The sequence below is a fragment of the Hyperoodon ampullatus genome (genome assembly GCF_949752795.1).
Source record: "Hyperoodon ampullatus genome assembly, chromosome: 11".
In the NCBI taxonomy this organism is placed as follows: domain Eukaryota; kingdom Metazoa; phylum Chordata; class Mammalia; order Artiodactyla; family Ziphiidae; genus Hyperoodon; species Hyperoodon ampullatus.
In genome coordinates this window covers 101073261-101094882 of record NC_136924.1, presented here as the reverse complement: position 1 = coordinate 101094882, position 21622 = coordinate 101073261, and the positions used below count along the sequence as shown (strand labels likewise).

Below are 21622 nucleotides of genomic sequence, written 5' to 3'. Positions count from 1 at the left end.
TTGGGCTCCCAGAGTGTCATAAAATGAGGGGAGATACCCCAGAAATGAGGGATTCACAGCTGGGCTGGCCCTAACATATGTACGCAAGTTTCTCTCAAATTCCTGACTGACCTTGAAGCTACACATCTCCAGGGAGACTCTAGGCAACAGCTGGAGAGCTGAAAGTCAGAGCAAGGACTTCACTGCTTCCTGTGGTCGTGGGGAAAATTTGGAGTCACACCAGGGTGAAGAGGCTCAGTAAACACCTCAGAATTTTCTTTGAAAGCACAGAAGAACTACACCTTGAGAGTAAAGACTATGTCCCAAGACCAAGGGATTCACCCTAGACCTAAAGACAAAATTGAAACAGACCCACCCTAACGAAAATGTAATCCGAGTCTCTGCAAGCTCAAGGTGGTCAGCCAGTCATTTATCTGCTGAGTAAAATAGAAATCAACACACCCTGGAGGAAGACAGAGTATCTACAACCTATTCTCCACAATCGCCAGTAGACAAAAGTTATCAGACACATGAAGAAACGAGGTCATGTTTCCTTTCTTAACAAAGAGTTAAGAGAAAAAGCAGTCTTATATGTGATCCATAGATGACCCAGCTATTGAAATTAGAAGAAGGACTTTCAAGTAGATATGATAAATATGCACAAGGAATTAAAGGAAAAGATGGTCATCATGAGTGAACAGATGGAGAATCTCAGCAGAGAGATGTATAGGATTTAATCAAAGAAGCAGAACCACTACAAGTGATATGAATATAGGGTTTTATTGTAGGAGGTAGACCTAATGAAATGGTGGGAGCTGGTAAAAATGTCTACAGAAGGCAGGTGTCTCTGCCTCTAGTCATGAGCTTGAAGTCACCGTAGGTTGGCAGGGCCAGCGATTGGGAAGGAAAACTGGATGAGATGTGGGAGAAAGCAAGAACAAACTGGAACCCAGGAGGAAGAACAGGAACCCATGAGGACAAACTAAAACCAGCATCTGTCTCTCACTATCTCCAGCCACAAGGATGTGGGACCTGCAGAAGGAGCTCGTGCCCATCACCTGGGCCTGCACGCTCATTGGCTCAGGTCTCAGAGAGACTGAAGGACGAGGTCCAGTGGCAGCTGCCTGTCCCAAGAAGGGAAGCCAGCAGAGCAGAGTGAGCTGCCACAGGGCCCGATGTGCTGTACCCACCTCCAGTGTGTAACAGGGCTGTGGCTTTGCTCTCCCTTACAAATCTCATGCAGACTCCTCATCTGGCCAACCCTAATTTGGAACCATACAGAGAAGTGAGTCTGAAAAAAATGTAATTCCAGCTTAGCTGATTTGACACAGTGTGAAACCAGCACAAGAACTAAGTGGAAATTCTAAAACTGAAGAGTACAACATCTGAAAGGAAATTTCTACAGGATGGAATTAACAGCAGATTGGAGGGGAAAAGGACAGTGAATGTGAAGACAAATAGAAATTATCCAATGTAAAGAACAGAAAGAAAAGTTTTTAAAAAAATTATTCTTCAGTTACCTGTGGGGTAATATCAAGTGGTCTAACATATGTCCTTAGAGTCCCAGAAGGAAGGAAAAGGGATGGAACAGAAAAAAGTATTTGAAAAACTAATGCCCCAAATGTCCTGAGTTTAGTGAAAAACATCAACCAATAGATGCAAGATTCTCAGCAAAACCAAGCAGAATTAAAAAAAAAAAAATCCACACCTAAACGCACCATAATCTACCTGCTGTGAATCAAAGATAAGGGAAAATCTTTTTGTTTTTAATAAATGTATATACTTATGTATTTATTTTTGGCTATGTTGGGCCTCTGTTGCTGCGCACAAGCTTTTCTCTAGTTGCGGTGAGTGGGAGCTGCTCTTCGTTGCAGTGCAAGGGCTTCTCACTGTGGTGGCCTCTCTCGTTACGGAGCATGGGCTCTAGGTGCGCGGGCTTCAGTAGTTGTGACACGCGGGCTCTAGAGCACAGGCTCAGTAGTTGTGGCACACGGGCTTAGTTGCTCCGTGGCATGTGGGATCTTCCTGGGCCAGGGCTCGAACCCGTGCCCCTTGCATTGACAGGCAGATTCCTAACCACTGTGCTACCAGGAATTCCTGGGAAAATCTTATTTAAAAGCTAGAGGAAAACAATAATAGGGGAAAACAATAGTAAGAATGATGGCTGACTTCTCATCAAAAACAATAGCGTAATGTTTTTAATACCAAAAGAAGAAACTGTCAACCCAAATTTCCGCATATAGAGGAAATATCCCTCCAAAAAGAGGTGAAATAAAGACAGATTCAGATAAAAGAGATCAGAGTTCATCACTAGGAGAAATGCTTGAGGAATTCTTCAGGCAGAAGAAAATTGACACAGATGGAAACTCAGATCAACACAAGGAAATGAACAGCATTGGAAATGGTAAATACGTGGGTGAAGTTAAAACTTCATACATTTTTTAACTTCTCAAAAAGACAACTGACTATTTAAAGCAAAAATGTTGACATTGCATTGTAGGGTTTGTAACTTGTAAGATACATGGCGACAACCACACACAGTGGAGTTATCCCCTTACATGAACAGATTAAAGGAAAACACCACATGGTCACCCCAATTGATACTGAAAGAGCATCTGACAAAATTTAACTGGGAACAGAAGGAAACTTCCTCAATCTGATAAAAGGCATCTGTGAAAAAGCTCACTTTTAATGATGAAAGATTGAACACTTTCTCCCTAAGATTGTGAACAAGGTAAGGGTATCTGGTTTCACCACTTCTGTTAACACTGCACTGGACCTTCCAGGACCTATCTTTGCAATAAGGCAAAGAAACAAAATAAAAGGCACAAAAATCAGAAAGGAAGAAGTTAAACTCTCTTTGTTCACAGTAAGATGATTGTTTACATAGAAAATCCCAAGAATCTGCAAAACAACTGCTGGAACTAACAGGTAATTGAGCAAGTTCACAGAATACAAAGTCCATATTATAAAAATCAATTGTATTTTTATATATAGGAGCAAACATTTGGAAAATGAAATTATTTTTAAGTTCCAACTTCAATAGCATCAAACAATATAAAATACTTAGGAATCAATTTAACAAAGACATGTACAACCTCTACATTGAAAATGACATAACACTGCAGAAAACATGTCAAAGAAAAAAATTAAATAAATAGAAAGATATAACCATGTGTATGGGTTGTAAGATCAATACTTCTAAGATGTCCATTCTCCCCGAATTGATCTATAGATCCAACACAATCCCAATAAAAAGTTGAACAGACTTCTTCTAGACATAGAAGATGGTGATTCTAAAATTTATATGAATATGCAAAGAACCTAAAATGGTCAAAACTGTCTTGAAAAAAAGAACAAATTTGGATGATTCACACTACCTGATTTCAAAATTTACTGCAAAGCTGCAGTAACCAAGCAGAATGGTATTGACATACAAACAGACAAATGGATTGATGGAATGGAATAGACACTCCAGAAATAAACTCACATGTCATCAGTAGATTTTCAGTAAAGACACTTTGGCAAATCAATGGAGAAAGGAAAATCTTTTCAATAAATGGTGCTGGAACAACTGAATAAAATGTATGAAAAAAATAAACGTTGAGACACACTCACACTGTACACAAAAATATTTGAGATGTACCGTAGCTCTCAATGTAAACGCTAAAACTGTAAGCCTCCTACAAGAAAATGTAACTGAAAGTCTTCACCACCTGAGGTTATGCAAAGATTTCTTAGACAGAACACCAAAAGCACTAAACATTAAATAACATTTGATAAATTGAACTTCATCGAAAGGCACAATTAAGAAAATGAAAAAGCAAGGCACAGGCTGTGTCCAGACTATAAAGAACTTCTCTGAATCATTAACAAAAAGACTAACAGCCCAACAAAAATGGGCAAAATACTTGAGCAGACACTTTATGAATGAAGAAACAGACATGACCCACAAGCCCACAGAAAGATGCTGAGCGACTTTAGTCATCAGGAAGATGCAAATTAAAACTACTTTCATACCCTCTATCATGGCTAAAATTTAAAAGACTGGGAACACCAAATTCTGGCAAAGACGTGCAGAAACTGGAACTCGTACATTGCTAGTGAAAGTACAATAAAATAACTTTGGGAAATTGGTAGTGTTTTATAAAGGCAAACATAATTCACTATATGACCCAGCAATTCCATTCCTGGTATTTACCAAGAGAAATGAAAACACATGTCCACAAGAAGAACGTTCACAGCAGCTTTATTCATAATAGCCCCAAACTGGAAACACCACAGATGACCACCCAGGGGTGAACATAGAAGCAAACCGTGGTGTGTCCACCCTGGAGTACTTACTGCTTGGCAGAGGGAAGGAACACACTGCTGACACACTCAGCAGCACGGATGGGTCTTAAGGACATTATACGTTGAGCAGAAGAAACGGACACAAAAGGATATGTGACTCGAAAACAGGGACAGCTAACCGGCGGGGATGGAGCTCAGAACAGAGGGCGCCCATGGAAGGTGCGGGAATTGAAACCGAAGGAAGCAAAGAGATTGCAGGAGATACAAACATTCCGTATCTCCACCACGGAGGTAATTACATGGCTGTGTACATTTATCAAACTAATGGAATGACACACTTAGATGTGTGCATTTCACCTTTTTCTTCCATTAAAAAAAAAAAGAGAGAGTATGAAAACAATTTTTAAATGCTCTCCAGTTCCAGACTCAAGCCAGCCCCACTTGGAGCCCATCTCCGCCCTCGCTGGGCCCCAGCTGCCACATAGCTCCCAGGGCCTCCCCCAACTGCGAGAAGGTCTGCCTGAAGCAGCGGGGGCAGGAGGGCATCACGGAGGATGAGGCCTGTGCTGGGAACTGATCTTTTGGGTTTGGTCCACAGCTGGTTTCCTATAGAAGCAAAACTTTTTTGTCACCTTCTCCCGCCATGTCCCCTGCAACATCTTACTCCAGTTTCCAACATGGAAGTAAAAAAGCCAGAAAGAGGTGAAGGGAATAAGAACAGCTCCCGAGCCCAGTACAGCGTGTAGCTTTCTCAGAAGCATCCGCTGTGTCTGTGGACAGCACAGCCCGCAGGGCTTCGGAGCCCGGAGTGAGCCCTGCTCTTCCTGTACTGGCCCGCTAAACACATCCTCCCCGCCTCCCAGTGGCCTATGCAGGGGATGCTCTTGTTACTCCTGACTGACAAGCAGGAACTGCGATGCCCGGGTGAAGTCACTTACCCAAGCGCACACAGCCTGTGAGTGGCCGGCTTGGCTTAGGCCAGGCCTGTCTGATGCCCTTGCCCGTCCTTAGCCACTGTGCTCCCCTCCCCATGCCCTGACGTGTGCAAATTCAACTAAACCTAAACATGGCAGCCTTGAAAGGCAAGAGCAGCTGTCAAGGGCACCGTGGCCTGAGGGATCTGGACTCCAGAGCCAGGGTGGCTGTAGGTGGGGCGTGCAGGTGGCTCGTACAGGCGTGGGCTCCAGCCTGCAGCCTTCTCTGGTCCCACCTGAACCACAGTCGCTGCCCAGCGCAGGGACTACCAGCCACCCAGGCTCTCTAGTTAACTGACATTTACTAAAATTTGAAACTTCTATTCCTGAGTCGCACATGTGGTGGCTTGTGGCCCCGTATGGGACAACGCAGGTCTGGACCGTGGCCCTGCAGTCAGGCACCCCCCAGGGGCTGCAGCATGCTGGTGGGAGGGGATCTGCCTGTGGTGTCACTGAGAGGAGATGTGAGGGGGCGGGGTTGGGGGGATGTAAGAAGTGGCGGAGGAGCGCCAGGCGTCAGGTGGGAAGGGAGGAAGGGGATGGGAGGGAGGGAGGGGGTGGTTGGGAGGGAGGAAGGGAGGGAGGGGGATGGGAGGGAGGGAGGGAGGGGAGGGATGGTTGGCACTCCCTCCCCAGCAAGCACCTTTCCTGGTGCCTCTTTCAGAAGCGAGTTCTTTTCCTGACCAACGACTACTTCTTCACGGACATCAGTGACACGCCTTTCAGGTGAGGGGCCAGGTCTTGTTTGCAGGGGAGGGATGGGTGCAACATGAAAGCCAACAGCTCACGTGGGACTTTAAGGTCTGGGGGTGGATTTACTTATAGGTAGTTGGCAATTTTGTGGTAACAGAAAAAGACTCAGGTCTGCATTCTGAGGTCTACACCTGCTTTGCCAGTGCAGCCCAGTATGCAGTATAGCCTGGTGTGCAGGGCCTGGAGCTAAACTGCCTGGGTTGGAATCCCAACTCCACCACTCACAGGCCGTGTGACCTTAGTCGTTTCTTAATCTCTGTGCTTTAGGTTCCTCATCTGTAAAATAGGGGTAATAATAGCTGTCTTTTGGCGGTACTGGGTGGATTAAATGACGTGATCTACCTAGAGATTTAAAGCAATGCAATCATAAGCAATTGTAAGATGAAAGATGGGATTTGAAGATCTCTCAGGTTCCCTCCCACCATATAAATATTCACTCTAGTATCATACAGTTTAGGGAACAAATGGGGATTCTCTCTGAATTACCCATTTCTCAGTGAAGGGTGGTTCCCAGCCCTGACTGCTCCTGGAGCACCTGTGGGTCCTTGTAACATTGCCAGCATCCAGGCCCTCCTTCTTACCTTACTTGGAATTCCTGGGGTGGGGAGCCCGGGCGCTCGTACCCTGTAAAGTCCTCCGACCCAAGTGGTTCAGGTATCCAGCCAAGGTTCAGAAGCGATGCTCTTCCTGACGAAGGCATGGTGGGATTCTCCAGGCAGGAGGGGCCTCCCGACTGCGGGACGCGTGGGACACAGAGACCCCTCCCCATCCCTGGGGGCCCCGATAGGTCCAGGGTGAATCTAACAAAATGAGAGTGGAGGGGACCCTTGTCCTGTCGTGTCCAGGGTCCTTCCCAGGAAAAAGGCTGATGACAAAACAGAAGTGCTGCCTGGGTTTTGGAGGGGACGCCGAGGGGCAGGGCGGGAGGGGGCTTGCTGTGCGCCCTGTCGTGGGTGTGGGAGGCTCGGAAGGTCAGAGGACGAGGCTGGGCTGGGCCGGGCACCAGCTGGTGGTGAGCCGGCATCCTTCACTCTGCCAACAGTTTGGGAGTGGTGCTGTCCCGCGGCCACGGCGAATACGTCCTCCTGGGGAACACGTCTGTGGAAGAAGGTGGGTCGGCCGGCGCCCAGGACTGGCGGACAGTTCGGAGGAAAACTGCCTTCTCTGGGAACACGGGGCAGGGCCATCCCGGCAGGGGCTCTGCGGGCAGGGCTACGTGGCCAGAGGGGCCTGGCATCCCAGGTTCCGGGGCCCGCAGGGTCTGCTGGACAGTCGCCACAACCCGCAGAGTCTAAGACCTGCCAGACAGGTGGTCAGATTCCAGGCGGCCTTGCTGGACGGGGCGGGGGTTGCCTGTCAGACCATCCAGAGGGAAAGAAGAGGCCTGGGAGGGTGAGTGGGCAAATCCGTAGCCATTCGCTGGAGCTGCCCCCCAAAACCGGCCGGCTTCTCTGTTCTGGGAACCCTGCTCCACCCAGCGCCTCCAGGGCAGGGTCCCTCCTGTCCCTCCCGGCTCCCACTGGCCCTGGACTTGCGGCTGCCACTCTCCCATCTCTGCCTCGGTCATCACACAGCTTTTCCCCTCGTGCGTCTCAATTTTCCCTTCTTATCAGGACACCAGTGACCTCATCTTAACTTGGTTACATCTGCCACGATCCTATTTCCAGATAAGGTCACGTCCGCAGGGACGGGGGTTGACACTTCACACATCTTTGGGGGACACAATTCCACCCATAACAGGGAGCCTGTGGGATGTGAATGGGGATGGGGGGAGGGGCCCTCCACCCCGACCCGCCCTGCACTTGCAGCTGCCTGGGCGCCCTGGGAGAACAAAACCCACGTGGGCCCTGGGACATGTCAGGAGGTCCTTGGACGAAGCGGCCACAGCCCTTGAACCTCACATTCTGTTCTTCCATGTCCGACCCTTGGATCACCTCACCCCCCCGTCTTTCCCCTCCATCCTCTCAGTCTCACTCTCTCCTGGAAACCACACCCGCAGGTCTTCCTTGCTCTGATCTTCTCCAGAGCGATCTTTCTATAAATCCAACCTGGACAGTGCAGCTGCTACAGACCTTCCATGACCTGCGGCCCCTTTTCATCTCTCCTCGCCCGAAGCTTCAGGGTCTGCCCTGGGCTGTGCTGCCCCACCCTCTGACCCCAGCCCACCCAGACGCATCTGCGGTCGCTTTGCCGGGGGCTGTCCCAGGAGGAGCCTCCCCCAGGCTCCTGTCACGGCTCGTGTCCATGACGCCAGGACACTGACCTTCCCTGTCCCCCCCGCTGTCCCCCCAACAACCAAACTCCCTGGGCCTCCTTCTTCCTTTCTCTTCCTCTCTTCCTCTTCCCAGACGTGCCCAGATGTCACCACTGCAGGACAGAGGGTACATCCCTTACCCTCTCTGTGGTGAGACCCACCAGGCGTCCAGGGGCTGCCGGTGGGGAAGGCCGTCACCCCTGAGCCGTCCGCCTGTGTCTGTCTGTCCAGCACCACGTTCAGTGACTCCACAGAGGACCTCGGCATGTTCATCTTCCTTTCCTTCAATTAACAGACCTTAATTGAGCACCAGCTTATCTTTGAGCACCAGTGGGTGCACAGGAGGGCATTCGTCCATTCAGTCGGTTGACAAACACGTGCTGAGCACGCTGCCAGGGACGCGCAGGGCCCCATGGCTCGGTTCGGTACAGTGAAGCCAGGGAAGCTGAAGTCTCCTTGAGGGCGATCCCATCGGGCGGGCACAGGAGGCAGTGGGAAGGAAAGCGTTTCAGAAGCAACGTGACAATGACAACGGCGGGATCTGTGCTGGCCCAGGCGTCCTGTGGGTTGAGATTCCGCTCTGCCCGAGAACAAGGCAGGACACGGCCCGGCCCTTCCCCGACGCTGTTTCTAGAGCACCCGGTACACAAGCTCTGGGCAGTGGGTGAGCGTGGACTTTGCTTTCAGGCCTGCACGACCTGCTTCACCCGGACCTGAGCCTGGCCAGCGACTGGTGAGGACGGGGGTTCGGGGCGGGGGAAACAGAGCGGGGCGTGGGCTCTGGGTAACGGGCTCCGTGGCTTCCAGGATCTACTGCGTCACGGACATCGACCCCGAGCACCGCAAGCTCAGCCAGCTGGAGGCCGTGGTCCGCTTCCTGACCGGGCGGGACCCAGCCCTGGAGTGTGAGTGTCTCTCCGGCCCCGAAGCTCGGGACTCTGCGGGGACAGTGGGCTGGGCGGGGGGCCAGGGGGGTGGGGAGAGGGGCCCCATTTGCAGACCTCACGATGGTTTAGGGAGAACAGGGAGTCCCCAGAGGAGAGGACGGAGTCAGCCTCACTGGGGCCACGCCAGTGGCTGAGAGCTCTGGGACCTGCAGGGGCACAGGTGTGTCCCCACGGCAGGGAGCGCGGTCTCTTTAAGCGTCTGTCACCCAGGCACTGTTAAGGCTCCCGCAGTGAGGGATGCTGGCCTGCCCATCAGGGCCGTCCCCACCCCCAGCCAGTAGCTGACGCTCTGGTCCCTCAAGTCCTCGTCTCCTGGACGCTGTGTCTGTTGAGTGTTTCCTAAGCCGGGTTCCCAGGTGACCCCAAGTCCCTGCACGAATGCAGCTGGGGAGTCACAGGGCCACCCTCCACGTGGTCCCTCTTCTTCCTCTTTGGAAGGAGGCACGGGTCAACCTGTCCCATCAGTGTCCCACCCGGGAGAAGACCCCGCTTCCCGTGCCCGCCTGACAAGGCCTCATTCATTCATTCCACCCACAAGTCTGCGCCGGGCCTGGGGGCGCAGAGGGGCAGTGAAGCTACCAATGACCCACAGGCCAGGCCCTTGTGCTCACGGGGCCTGTGCTCTAGGGGAGAAGACAGGTAACCGGGAAGCGGCACGCGTGTCGATGCAGGGGGTGTGAAGCCGTGAGTAGGTGCCATAGGGGGAGGGGGGGCTGCTCTAACCGCGGTCGGGGGGCCCCTCGTCAGGAGGCGTCACTGCAGCTGAGGACAGAAAGGAGCCACCGAGTGGCTCTCCTCGGGGGTCATGAAAACGTCGTGCCGTGGAGGTGAGGGCTGCCCGTCTCCGTCCAAGTGTAAACGCCCACACTGCATGCTATCGGTCGGGTGTGTGCTGTGTGGATCTCACCGCAGTGAACGTAAAGAATCGTGTTAGAGGGGCGGAGGGAAAAGGAAGGGCCGTCCCCGCAAGTAGGGGGTGGGAGCATCCGGACCCCGGTGTGCACAGGCCCCGAGGCAGGTTTAGGCCCTCGGGGAGGCGTGGGCACGACGGAGCCCAATGGCGAGAGGGAGGGGAGGGGAGGGCGGCTGGCGGGTGGGCCTCCTGACTTCATGGAGCCCAAGAGCTGGAAAGGCCTGGCAGTCCCTTGGTTCTGCCCACACGGTGGAGGCTGAGGACGCGGCCTCCTGGCCCCCTGAGCTGACCTCCTCCAGCTTGAAGCACGTCTCGTGCCTGAAGTTCAGGGCCCCTGGGTGGGGGTGAGCTGAGCTGCCGACCACGGGGGGAGTAAGAGGGTGGTCTCCGTATTTTGCCCCAGGCGACGAGGAACTATTGCAGGAGCTGCTGTTTGACGCGGTGGTGACGGCCCCCATGGAGGCGCACTGGACGGCACTGTCCCTCAACACCTCCGAGTACGTCTGGGTGGGGCTGAGGGTCCCGCCCCTGGGGTCCCTGGGCTGAGGCAGGGCCTCCTGCTGTGTCCTTTGTCCTGAGAGGAGGGTGGGAAGGTGTGTGGGAGTGACAGCCCCGGGACAGCAGGGACTTGGCAAAGCTTCCACGAGGCCCCTGCTCCTGCCCCCTCCCCTCCCAGGGAACACCCAGCCCACACCCCTTGGCCCAGTTCCCAGAACCCCTCTCTTGGGGCCAGGCTCCCGCTGTGAGAGCCCATTAGCCAAAGGGCCCGGAGAGAGCGGAGAGAGCGGTTCAAGCCGACCGCGGCCTCGTTTCCAGCAGGGAAGGTGGAGGCCCACGCGGTACAAACGTGAGTCCTCGCCCCGTGCGTTTCCTCTCTCCCTCTGCCCCTCTTCACCTGGGGCTCTGGTGTTTAGCAGGAAGGTAGAAAGAAGAGATGAATGGACGTGAGTGTGTGAGCATGTGTGTGCATGTGAGTGCCAGGAGGGTGTAAGGTACTAATGAGGTGAAGGATGCAGGGGCCACACCTGTTCCTGAACAGTAAGAGTCAACTTCGACATCAGGACGATGTCAGACCTCTCCTAGTGCTGTCCTCGTGAAAACACCGCCAGAATCTTATAGGAACAAACACCTGTTTAAAAAGCAAGATGCAGAACAGTGCCTGGTGGTACACTACCATTTCTATTAAAGGGGGAAAAACATAATATAGGGGGGTGTGTATGTATAAAATACCTATGGAAGGCTATATAGGAAACAGTTCTCACTGGTTGCTTCTGGTTATAAGAATGGGTAACTGAAACAGAGATGGAGGGACACTTTTCACTATATAACTTTTTGATACCAATTTGAGCCGTGTGACTGTATTATCTATTCAAAATTAAAGAAAACTAAAGAACGAAGAAGAATACGGAGGGCCAGGCACTGTTCCAAGTACTCAGTGTACATTAAGCCTTTTGATCCTCACAACAACCCTACAATAGAGGTCCTATCACTATCCCCACTTTACAGATGAGGAAACCAAGGCAGAATGAGATAAGTAATTTGCCCAAGGTCATCTGCCTCATAAGTGGCCGAGCTGGAGTCAAAACCAGGCAGCCTGTTTCCAGGGTCCAGACTCTTGGCCCCTGTACTGTCCTGCCTTCTACAGTGGGGGCTGGCTCACTAGGTTTGGAGAGAAGACACAATCTTTATCTTTCCAAGTTCAGAAATTAGCTGATTTTTTAATGTTGGGAAACATTGAGGAACACATATTCTTGACCAGGGAAAGAATATTTCAGGAAAGATGACCTGGGGTCATCAAAACAGCATGGTACTGGCAGAAAAACAGAGACATAGATCAATGGAACAGAACTGAGAGCAGAGAAATAAACCCACACATATGTGGACAACTACGGTTTGACAAAGGAGCCAAGAATATACACTGGAGAAAGGATAGTCTCTTTAACAAATGGTGTCAGGAAAACTGGACAGCCATATGCAAAAAAAAAAAAAAGAAAGAAAGAAAGAAAAGAAACTAGACCACTGTCTCACACCATACACAAAAATCAGCCTAAATGGATTAAAGACTTGAAGACCTGAAATCATAAAACTCCTAGAAGAAAACATAGGCAGTATGAAGTTCATTCGGAAGAACAGGCAAGAATAGCCAGGAAAACGCTGAAAAAGAAAGGCAGCAAAAGAAGGCTGGCCCCACAAAATAGTAAAACGTTACAGAACCTCTGCAATTTATAAAGTGTGGTTTTGACACAGGAATAGACAGGCAGACTAAGGGAATGGAAAAGAAAATCCACAAATTCATCTAAATGCATGTGGAAATTTAGTGTATGACAAGGGCATTGTGTCAGACCAGGGAGGGAAAGATGGACTATGTAATACTAACCGGTTTGAGAGCCATCTGCAGAGTGATAATGCTGTATTCTTCCCTCACACCGTATACCTGGATAAAGTCCAAATGACTCAGAGATTTAAATGTAGAAAATGAAACCATATAAGCGCTAGAAGAAAACATGAGCCAGTTGCTCTACAATCTAGGAGTGGGGAAAGCTTTCCCAACGATGGCTCAGAATTCAGAAGCAATAAGGGAATGACTGATAAATTTAACAACATAAAATGTTTATTTGGCAAAAAAAAAAAAATGAGCAAGGTGAAAAGAGAAATGACAAACTGGAAAAATGTTGGCAACTTAAAAAAACAAAGAAAAAGTGACTGTCCCTATATTATATATTCGTGATAGATAACTTCAACAATAGATAAGTGAAAGACCAACCAGTTATGGGGAAAATGACCAAGAGACAGTTCAGAGACTTCATGCAGCTAGTCCTCAGTTGTATGAAAAAGTGCTCAATCCAGCTCATAATAAAAGGATTGCAAATTGAATGTGGACTGAGGTTGTACTTGTCATTTAGACTGACAACCATTTACGTTTGTTGACGGGCATTGTTACGAGACTGTGGGGAATCAGACACTCTTGTGCGCTGTTGGTGGGAATGCAAAATGTTTCAAAGCCTGTGGAGGGGAATCTGACAGTATCTACCGAAGTGACATATGCATTTACACTCTGGCCAACGATCCTGCTCCTGGGAATGAATCCCAAAGACATACGCGTGAGCTATTCATTACAGCACTGTTTGAAACAGTAAAAGATTGGAAATAACCTAAATGTCCATTAGTAGGAGCCTAGTTAAATAAACCCTGGTGGATCCACCTAATGGAATACTATGTAGCCTTGTAAATTGAGAACTATATATATTGCCATGGAAGGTCTCAGCAATGGAGAAAATTGTGTATAATAATACCCTGCTGTTTATCTAAAAGAGAAAATGCAAATATATCTTCATGGTTACTTACACGTATATAAACATATATGTGTATGTGCATATATATCTACATATTTTAATGGAAAAATAAACAAGTAAACAAAACAGGTTACTTGTAGGAAGAGTGAAGAAACAGAGGAATGGAGACAGAAACAGACTTCTGAATACGCCTTCTTTTGCATATTTGACTTTGGAACCATGTAAATGCTTTATATCATTATAAAACAAAATTACATTTTAAGAAATAAGCTCTAAAAATCTGAAAGCAAATGAAACAAATAAACCTGGCTGTGTATCAAGCTCGTGCAATAACCACACATCAGGGACTTCTTTCAAGGGACTTGGAAACACAGAACTGTAAACACTAAACAAATAAAATCTTAAAAACTGTGTTCAATAAGCACATTTCTAGAAACTCTATTTATTGGCACTGTTATTCTCAAACTACATGGATAGACAGCGCACATAGTATTGTTAATGTCACTAGGAACAAGATTTTCAACAAACGAGAAAAGAGGTGCAAATTTTTTAAATCAAAGAGGTTTTAGATGGGACCCTAAATATGAGTTGGAAATATCAATGATCTCATGTATTTTCCCTGAAAGAAACAAAGAGGGGATCCTCGTCCACAGAAAGGACCAACCTCAGTGAGCACCCCAGACCCAGCTTGTGGACTTCCAATGTCCACTTTAAGAAGTTCTCACGGGGGCTGTTGGAAGATGGCGGAAGAGTAAGACGCAGAGATCACCTCCCTCCCCACAGATACACCAGAAATTCATCTACTCGTGGAACAACTCCTACAGAACACCTACTGAACGCTGGCAGAAGACCTCAGACTCCCTAAAAGGCAAGAAACTCTCCACGTACCTGGGTAGGGCAAAAGAAAAAAGAAACAACAGAGACAAAAGGATAGGGACGGGCCCTGCACCAGTGGGAGGGAGCCGTGAAGGAGGAAAGGTTTCCATACACTAGGAGCCCCTTCGCGGGCGGAGACTGCGGGTGGCGGAGGGGGAAAGCTTCGGAGCCGCGGTGGAGAGCACAGCAACAGGGTTGCGGAAGGCGAAGCGGAGGGATTCCCGCGGAGGGATTCCCGCGGAGGGATTCCCGCACAGAGGTTCGGTGCCAACCGGCCCTCACCAGCACGAGAAGCTTGTCTGCTCGGCCGCCGGGGTGGGCGGGGCTGGGAGCTGAGGCTCGGCCTTCGGTCGGATCGGAAGGAGGGGACTGGGGTTGGCGGCGTGAACACAGCCTGAAGGGGTTAGTGCACCACGGCTGGCCGGGAGGGAGTCCGGGGAAAGTCTGGAGCTGCCCGAAGAGGTAAGAGAATTTTTCTTCCCTTTTTGTTTCCTGGTGCGTGAGGAGAGGGGATTAAGAGCGCCGCTTAAAGGGGCTCCAGAGACGGGTGTGAGCCGCGGCTAACAGCGCGGACCCCAGAGACGGGCGTGGGACGCTGGGGCTGCTGCTGCCGCTGCCAAGAGGCCTGTGTGCGAGTGCAGGTCACTGTCCACGCCCCCCTTTCCGGGGAGCCTGTGCAGCCCGTCACTGCCGGGGTCCAGGGATCCAGGGATGGCTTCCCCGGGAGAGCGCACGGCGCGCCTTAGGCTGGTGCAACGTCACGCCGGCCTCTGCCGGCGCAGGCTCGCCCCGCACTCTGTGCCACTCCCTCCCCCCGGCCTGAGTGAGCCAGAGTCCCCGAATCAGCGGCTCCTTTAACCCCGTCCTGTCTGAGCGAAGAACAGACGCCCTCCGGCGACCTACACGCAGAGGTGGGGCCAAATCCAGAGCTGAGCCCCGGGAGCTGTGAGAACAAAGAAGAGAAAGGGAAATCTCTCCCAGCTGTCTCAGGAACAGCGGATTAAAGCTCCACAATCAACTTGATGTACCTGCATCTGTGGAATACCTGAAGAGACAACGAATCATCCCAAATTGAGGAGCCGTGTGGATGAAAGGCTCTGGGTGCTGCAGCCAGGAGTCAGTGCTGTGCCTCTGAGGTAGGGGAGCCAACTTCAGGGCACTGGTCCACAAGAGACCTCCCAGATCCACATAATATCAAACGGCGAAAATCTCCCAGAGATCTCCACCTCAGCACCAGCACCCAGCTTCACTCAACGACCAGCAAGCTACAGTGCTGGACACCCTATGCCAAACAACTAGCAAGACAGGAACACAACGCCACCCATTAGCAGAGAGGCTGCCTAAAATCATAATAAGGCCACAGACACCCCAAAACACACCACCAGACGTGCACCTGCCCACCAGAAGGACAAGATCCAGCCTCATCCACCAGAACACAGGCACTAGTCCCCTCCACCAGGAAGCCTACACAACCCACTGAACCAACCTTAGCCACTGGGGACAGACACCAAAAACAATGGGAACTATGAACCTGCAGCCTGCAAAAAGGAGACCCCAAACACAGTAAGATAAGAAAAATGAGAAGACAGAAAAACAGACAGCAGGTGAAGGAGCAAGATAAAAACCCAACAGACCTAACAAATGAAGAGGAAATAGGCAGTCTACCTGAAAATGAATTCAGAATAATGATAGTAAAGATGATCCAAAATCTTGGAAATAGAATAGACAAAATGCAAGAAACAGTTAACAGGGACCTAGAAGAACTAAAGATGAATCAAGCAATGATGAGCAACACAATAAATGAAATTAAAAATACTCTAGATGGGATCAATAGCAGAATAACTGAGGCAGAAGAACAGATAAGTGACGTGGAAGATAAAGTAGTGGAAATAATTGCTGCAGAGCAGAATAAAGAAAAAAGAATGAAAAGAACTGAGGACAGTCTCAGAGACCTCTGACAACATTAAATGCACCAACATTCGAATTATAGGGGTTCCAGAAGAAGAAGAGAAAAAGAAAGGGACTGAGAAAATATTTGAAGAGATTATAGTTGAAAACTTCCCTAATATGGGAAAGGAAATAGTTAATCAAGTCCAGGAGGCACAGAGAGTCCCATACAGAATAAATCCAAGGAGAAATATGCCAAGACACATATTAATCAAACTGTCAAAAATTAAACACAAAGAAAACATATTAAAAGCAACAAGGGAAAAACAACAAATAACACACAAGGGAATCCCCATAAGGTTAACAGCTGATCTTTCAGCAGAAACTCTGCAAGCCAGAAGGGACTGGCAGGACATATTTAAAGTGATGAAGGAGAAAAACCTGCAACCAAGATTACTCTACCCAGCAAGGATCTCATTCAGATTTGATAGAGAAATTAAAACCTTTACAGACAAGCAAAAGCTGAGAGAGTTCAGCACCACCAAACCAGCTTTACAACAAATGCTAAAGGAACTTCTTTAGGCAAGAAACACAACAGAAGGAAAATACCTACAATAACGAACCCAAAACAATTAAGAAAATGGGAATGGGGGGCTTCCCTGGTGGCGCAGTGGTTGAGAGCCTGCCTGCCGATGCAGGGGACACGGGTTCGTGCCCCGGTCCAGGAAGATCCCACATGCTGCGGAGCGGCTAGGCCTGGCTAGGCCCGGCTAGGTCCGTGAGCCATGGCCGCTGAGCCTGCGCGTCCGGAGCCTGTGCTCTGCAACGGGAGAGGCCACACAGTGAGAGGCCCGCAAAAAAAAAAGAAAAGAAAAGAAAATGGGAATAGGAACATACATATCGATAATTACCTTAAATGTAAATGGACTAAATGCTCACACCAAAAGACACAGACTGGCCGAATGGATACAAAAACAAGACCCCTATATATGCTGTCTACAAGAGACCCACTTCAGACCTAGAGACACATACAGACTGAAAGTAAGGGGATGGAAAAAGATATTCCATGCAAATGGAAATCAAAAGAAAGCTGGAGTAGCAATTCTCATATCAGACAAAATAGACTTTAAAATAAAGACTATTAGAAGAGACAAAGAAGGACACTACATAATGATCAAGGGATCAATCCAAGAAGAAGATATAATATTATATTATAATATAGTATAATAAATATTGTAAATATTTATGCAAGTATTGTAAATATTTATGTAAATATTTATGCACCTGACATAGGAGCACCTCAATACATAAGGCAAATACTAACAGCCATAAAAGGGGAAATTGACAGTAACACATTCATAGTAGGGGACTTTAACACCCCACTTTCACCAATGGACAGATCATCCAAAATGAAAATAAATAAGGAAACACAAGCTTTAAATGATACATTAAACAAGATGGACTTCATTGATATTTATAGGGCATTCCATCCAAAAACAACAGAATACACATTTTTCTCAAGTGCTCATGGAACATTCTCCAGGATAGATCATATCTTGGGTCACAAATCAAGCCTTGGTAAATTTAAGAAAATTGAAATTGTATCAAGTATCTTTTCCGACCACAACGCTATGAGACTAGATATCAATTACAGGAAAAGATCTGTAAAAAATACAAACACATGGAGGCTAAACAATACACTACTTAATAACGAAGTGATCACTGAAGAAATCGAAGAGGAAATTTAAAAATACCTAGAAACAAATGACAATGGAGACACGACGACCCAAAACCTATGGGATGCAGCAAAAGTAGTTCTAAGAGGGAAGATTATAACAATACAATCCCACCTTAAGAAACAGGAAACATCTCGAGTAAACAACCTGACCTTGCACCTAAAGCAATTAGAGAAGAACAAAAAAAACCCAAAGTTAGCAGAAGGAAAGAAATCATAAAAATCAGATCAGAAATAAATGAAAAAGAAATGAAGGAGGGCCTCCCTGGTGGCGCAGTGGTTGAGAGTCCGCCTGCCGATGCAGGGGATACGGGTTCGTGCCCCGGTCTGGGAGGATCCCATATGCCGTGGAGCGGCTGGGCCCGTGAGCCATGGCTGCTGAGCCTGCGCATCCGGAGCCTGTGCTCCGCAACGGGAGAGGCCACAACAGTGAGAGGCCCGCGTACCACAAAAAAAAAAAAAAAAAAAGAAATGAAGGAAACGATAGCAAAGATGAATAAAACGAAAAGCTGGTTCTTTGAGAAGATAAACAAAATTGATAAACCATTAGCCAGACTCATCAAGAAAAAAACGGAGAAGAGTAAAATCAATAGAATTAGAAATGAAAAAGGAGAAGTAACAACTGACACTGCAGAAATACAAAAGATCATGAGAGATTACTACAGGCAACTCTATGCCAATAAAATGGACAACCTGGAAGAAACGGACAAATTCTTAGAAATGCACAACCTGCCAAGACTGAATCAGGAAGAAATAGAAAATATGAACAGAACAATCACAAGCACTGAAATTGAAACTGTGATTTAAAATCTTCCAACAAACAAAAGCCCAGGACCAGATGGCTTCACAGGCGATTTCTATCAAACATTTAGAGAAGAGCTAACACCTATCCTTCTCAAACTCTTCCAAGATATAACAGAGGGAGGAACACTCCCAAACTCATTCTACGAGGCCACCATCACCTTGATACCAAAACCAGACAAGGATGTCACAAAGAAAGCAAACTACAGGCCAATATCACTGATGAACATAGATGCAAAAATCCTCAACAAAATACTAGCAAACAGAATCCAACAGCACATTAAAAGGATCATACACCATGATCAAGTGGGGTTTATTCCAGGAATGCAAGGATTCTTCAATATATGCAAATCAATCAACGTGATACACCATATTAACAAACTGAAGGAGAAAAACCATATGATCACCTCAATAGATGCAGAGAAAGCTTTCGACAAAATTCAACACCCATTTATGATAAAAACCCTGCAGAAAGTAGGCATAGAGGGAACTTTCCTCAACATAATAAAGGCCATATATGACAAACCCACAGCCAACATCGTCCTCAATGGTGAAAAACTGAAACCATTTCCACTAAGATCAGGAACAAGACAAGGCTGCCCACTGTCACCACTCTTATTCAACATAGTTTTGGAAGTTTTAGCCACAGCAATCAGAGAAGAAAAGGAAATAAAAGGAATCCAAATCGGAAAAGAAGTAAAGCTGTCACTGTTTGCAGATGACATGATACTATACATAGAGAATCCTGAAGATGCTACCAGAAAACTACTAGAGCTAATCAATGAATTTGGTAAAGTAGCAGGATACAAAATTAATGCACAGAAATCTCTGGCATTCCTGTACACTAATAATGAAAAATCTGAAAGTGAAATCAAGAAAACACTCCCATTTACCATTGCAACAAAAAGAATAAAATATCTAGGAATAAACCTACCTAAGGAGACAAAAGACCTGTATGCAGAAAATTATAAGACACTGATGAAAAAAATTAAAGATGATACAAATAGATGGAGAGATATACCATGTTCCTGGATTGGAAGAATCAATATTGTGAAAATGACTCTACTACCCAAAGCAATCTACAGATTCAATGCAATCCCTATCAAACTACCACTGGCATTTTTCACAGAACTAGAACAAAAAAATTCACAATTTGTATGGAAACACAAAAGACCCCGAATAGCCAAAGCAATCTTGAGAACGAAAAATGGAGCTGGAGGAATCAGGCTGTCTGACTTCAGACTATACTACAAAGCTACAGTAATCAAGACAGTATGGTACTGGCACAAAAGCAGAAAGATAGATAAATGGAACAGGATAGAAAGCCCAGAGATAAACCCACGCACATATGGTCACCTTATTTTTGATAAAGGAGGCAGGAATGTTCAGTGGAGAAAGGACAGCCTCTTCAATAAGTGGTGCTGGGAAAACTGGACAGGTACATGTAAAAGTATGAGATTAGATCACTCCCTAACACCATACACAAAAATAAGCTCAAAATGGATTAAAGACCTAAATGTAAGGCCAGAAACTATCAAACTCTTAGAGGAAAACATAGGCAGAACACTCTATGACATAAATCACAGCAAGATCCTTTTTGACCCACGTCCTAGAGAAATGGAAATAAAAACAAAAATAAACAAATGGGACCTAATGAAACTTAAAAGCTTTTGCACAACAAAGGAAACCATAAGCAAGACCAAAAGACAACTCTCAGAATGGGAGAAAATATTTGCAAATGAAGCAACTGACAAAGGATTAATCTCCAAAATTTATAAGCAGCTTATGCAGCTCAATAGCAAAAAAACAACCCAATCCAAAAATGGGCAGAAGACCTAAATAGACATTTCTCCAAAGAAGATATACAGACTGCCAACAAACACATGAAAGAATGCTCAACATCATTAATCATTAGAAAAATGCAAATCAAAACTACAATGAGATATCATCTCACACCAGTCAGAATGACCATCATCAAAAAATCTAGAAACAATAAATGCTGGAGAGGGTGTGGAGAAAAGGGAACACTCTTGCACTGCTGGTGGGAATGTGAATTGGTACAGCCACTATGGAGAACGGTATGGAGGTTCCTTAAAAAACTACAAATAGAACTACCATATGACCCAGCAATCCCACTACTGGGCATATACCCTGAGAAAACCATAATTCAAAAAGAGTCATGTACCAAAATGTTCATTGTAGCTCTATTTACAATAGCCCGGAGATGGAAACAACCTGAGTATCCATCATCCGATTAATGGTTAAAGACGATGTGGCACATATATACAATGGAATATTACTCAGCCGTAAAAAGAAATGAAATTGAGCAATTTGTAATGAGGTGGATAGACCTAGAGTCTGTCATACAGAGTGAAGTAAGTCAGAAAGAGAAAGACAAATACCATATGCTAACACATATATATGGAATTTAAGAAAAAAAAATGTCATGAAGAACCTAGGGGTAAGACAGGAATAAAGACACAGACCTACTTGAGAATGGACTTGAGGATATGGGGAGGGGGAAGGGTAAGCTGTGACAAAGCGAGAGAGAGGCATGGACATATATACACTACCAAACGTAAGGTAGATAGCTAGTGGGAAGCAGCCGCATAGCACAGGGAAATCAGATCGGTGCTTTGTGACCGCCTGGAGGGGTGGGATAGGGAGGGTGGGAGGGAGGGAGACGCAAGAGGGAAAGGATATGGGAACAGATGTATAAGTATAACTGATTCACTTTGTTATAAAGCAGAAACTAATACACCATTGTGAATCAATTATACTCCAATAAAGTTGTAAAAAAAAAAAGTTCTCACTAAAATGAGTCAGTGACCCCTGGAGAAGTGTCTGATTCCAGGTCAGGGGCAGGGGGTGGACAGAATGAGCTGGGGGCACCTTGTCATCCCAGGAGCAAGTCACC

The 21622-nt window shown here is 47.3% G+C and overlaps 1 protein-coding gene across 1 annotated transcript in view; it reads left to right on the top strand.

Moving 5' to 3' along the window:
* Positions 1-21622, top strand: part of CACNA2D4 (calcium voltage-gated channel auxiliary subunit alpha2delta 4) — a gene marked incomplete at both ends in the record, with an annotated part of 88855 nt that overhangs the window by 26404 nt on the left and 40829 nt on the right. Inside the window, 5 exons of the mRNA XM_079715001.1 lie at positions 5911-5972; positions 7042-7109; positions 8941-8986; positions 9061-9158; positions 10517-10610. Of these exons, the coding sequence (XP_079571127.1) occupies positions 5911-5972; positions 7042-7109; positions 8941-8986; positions 9061-9158; positions 10517-10610 (368 nt within the window). The remainder of the gene's footprint in view (positions 1-5910; positions 5973-7041; positions 7110-8940; positions 8987-9060; positions 9159-10516; positions 10611-21622) is intronic.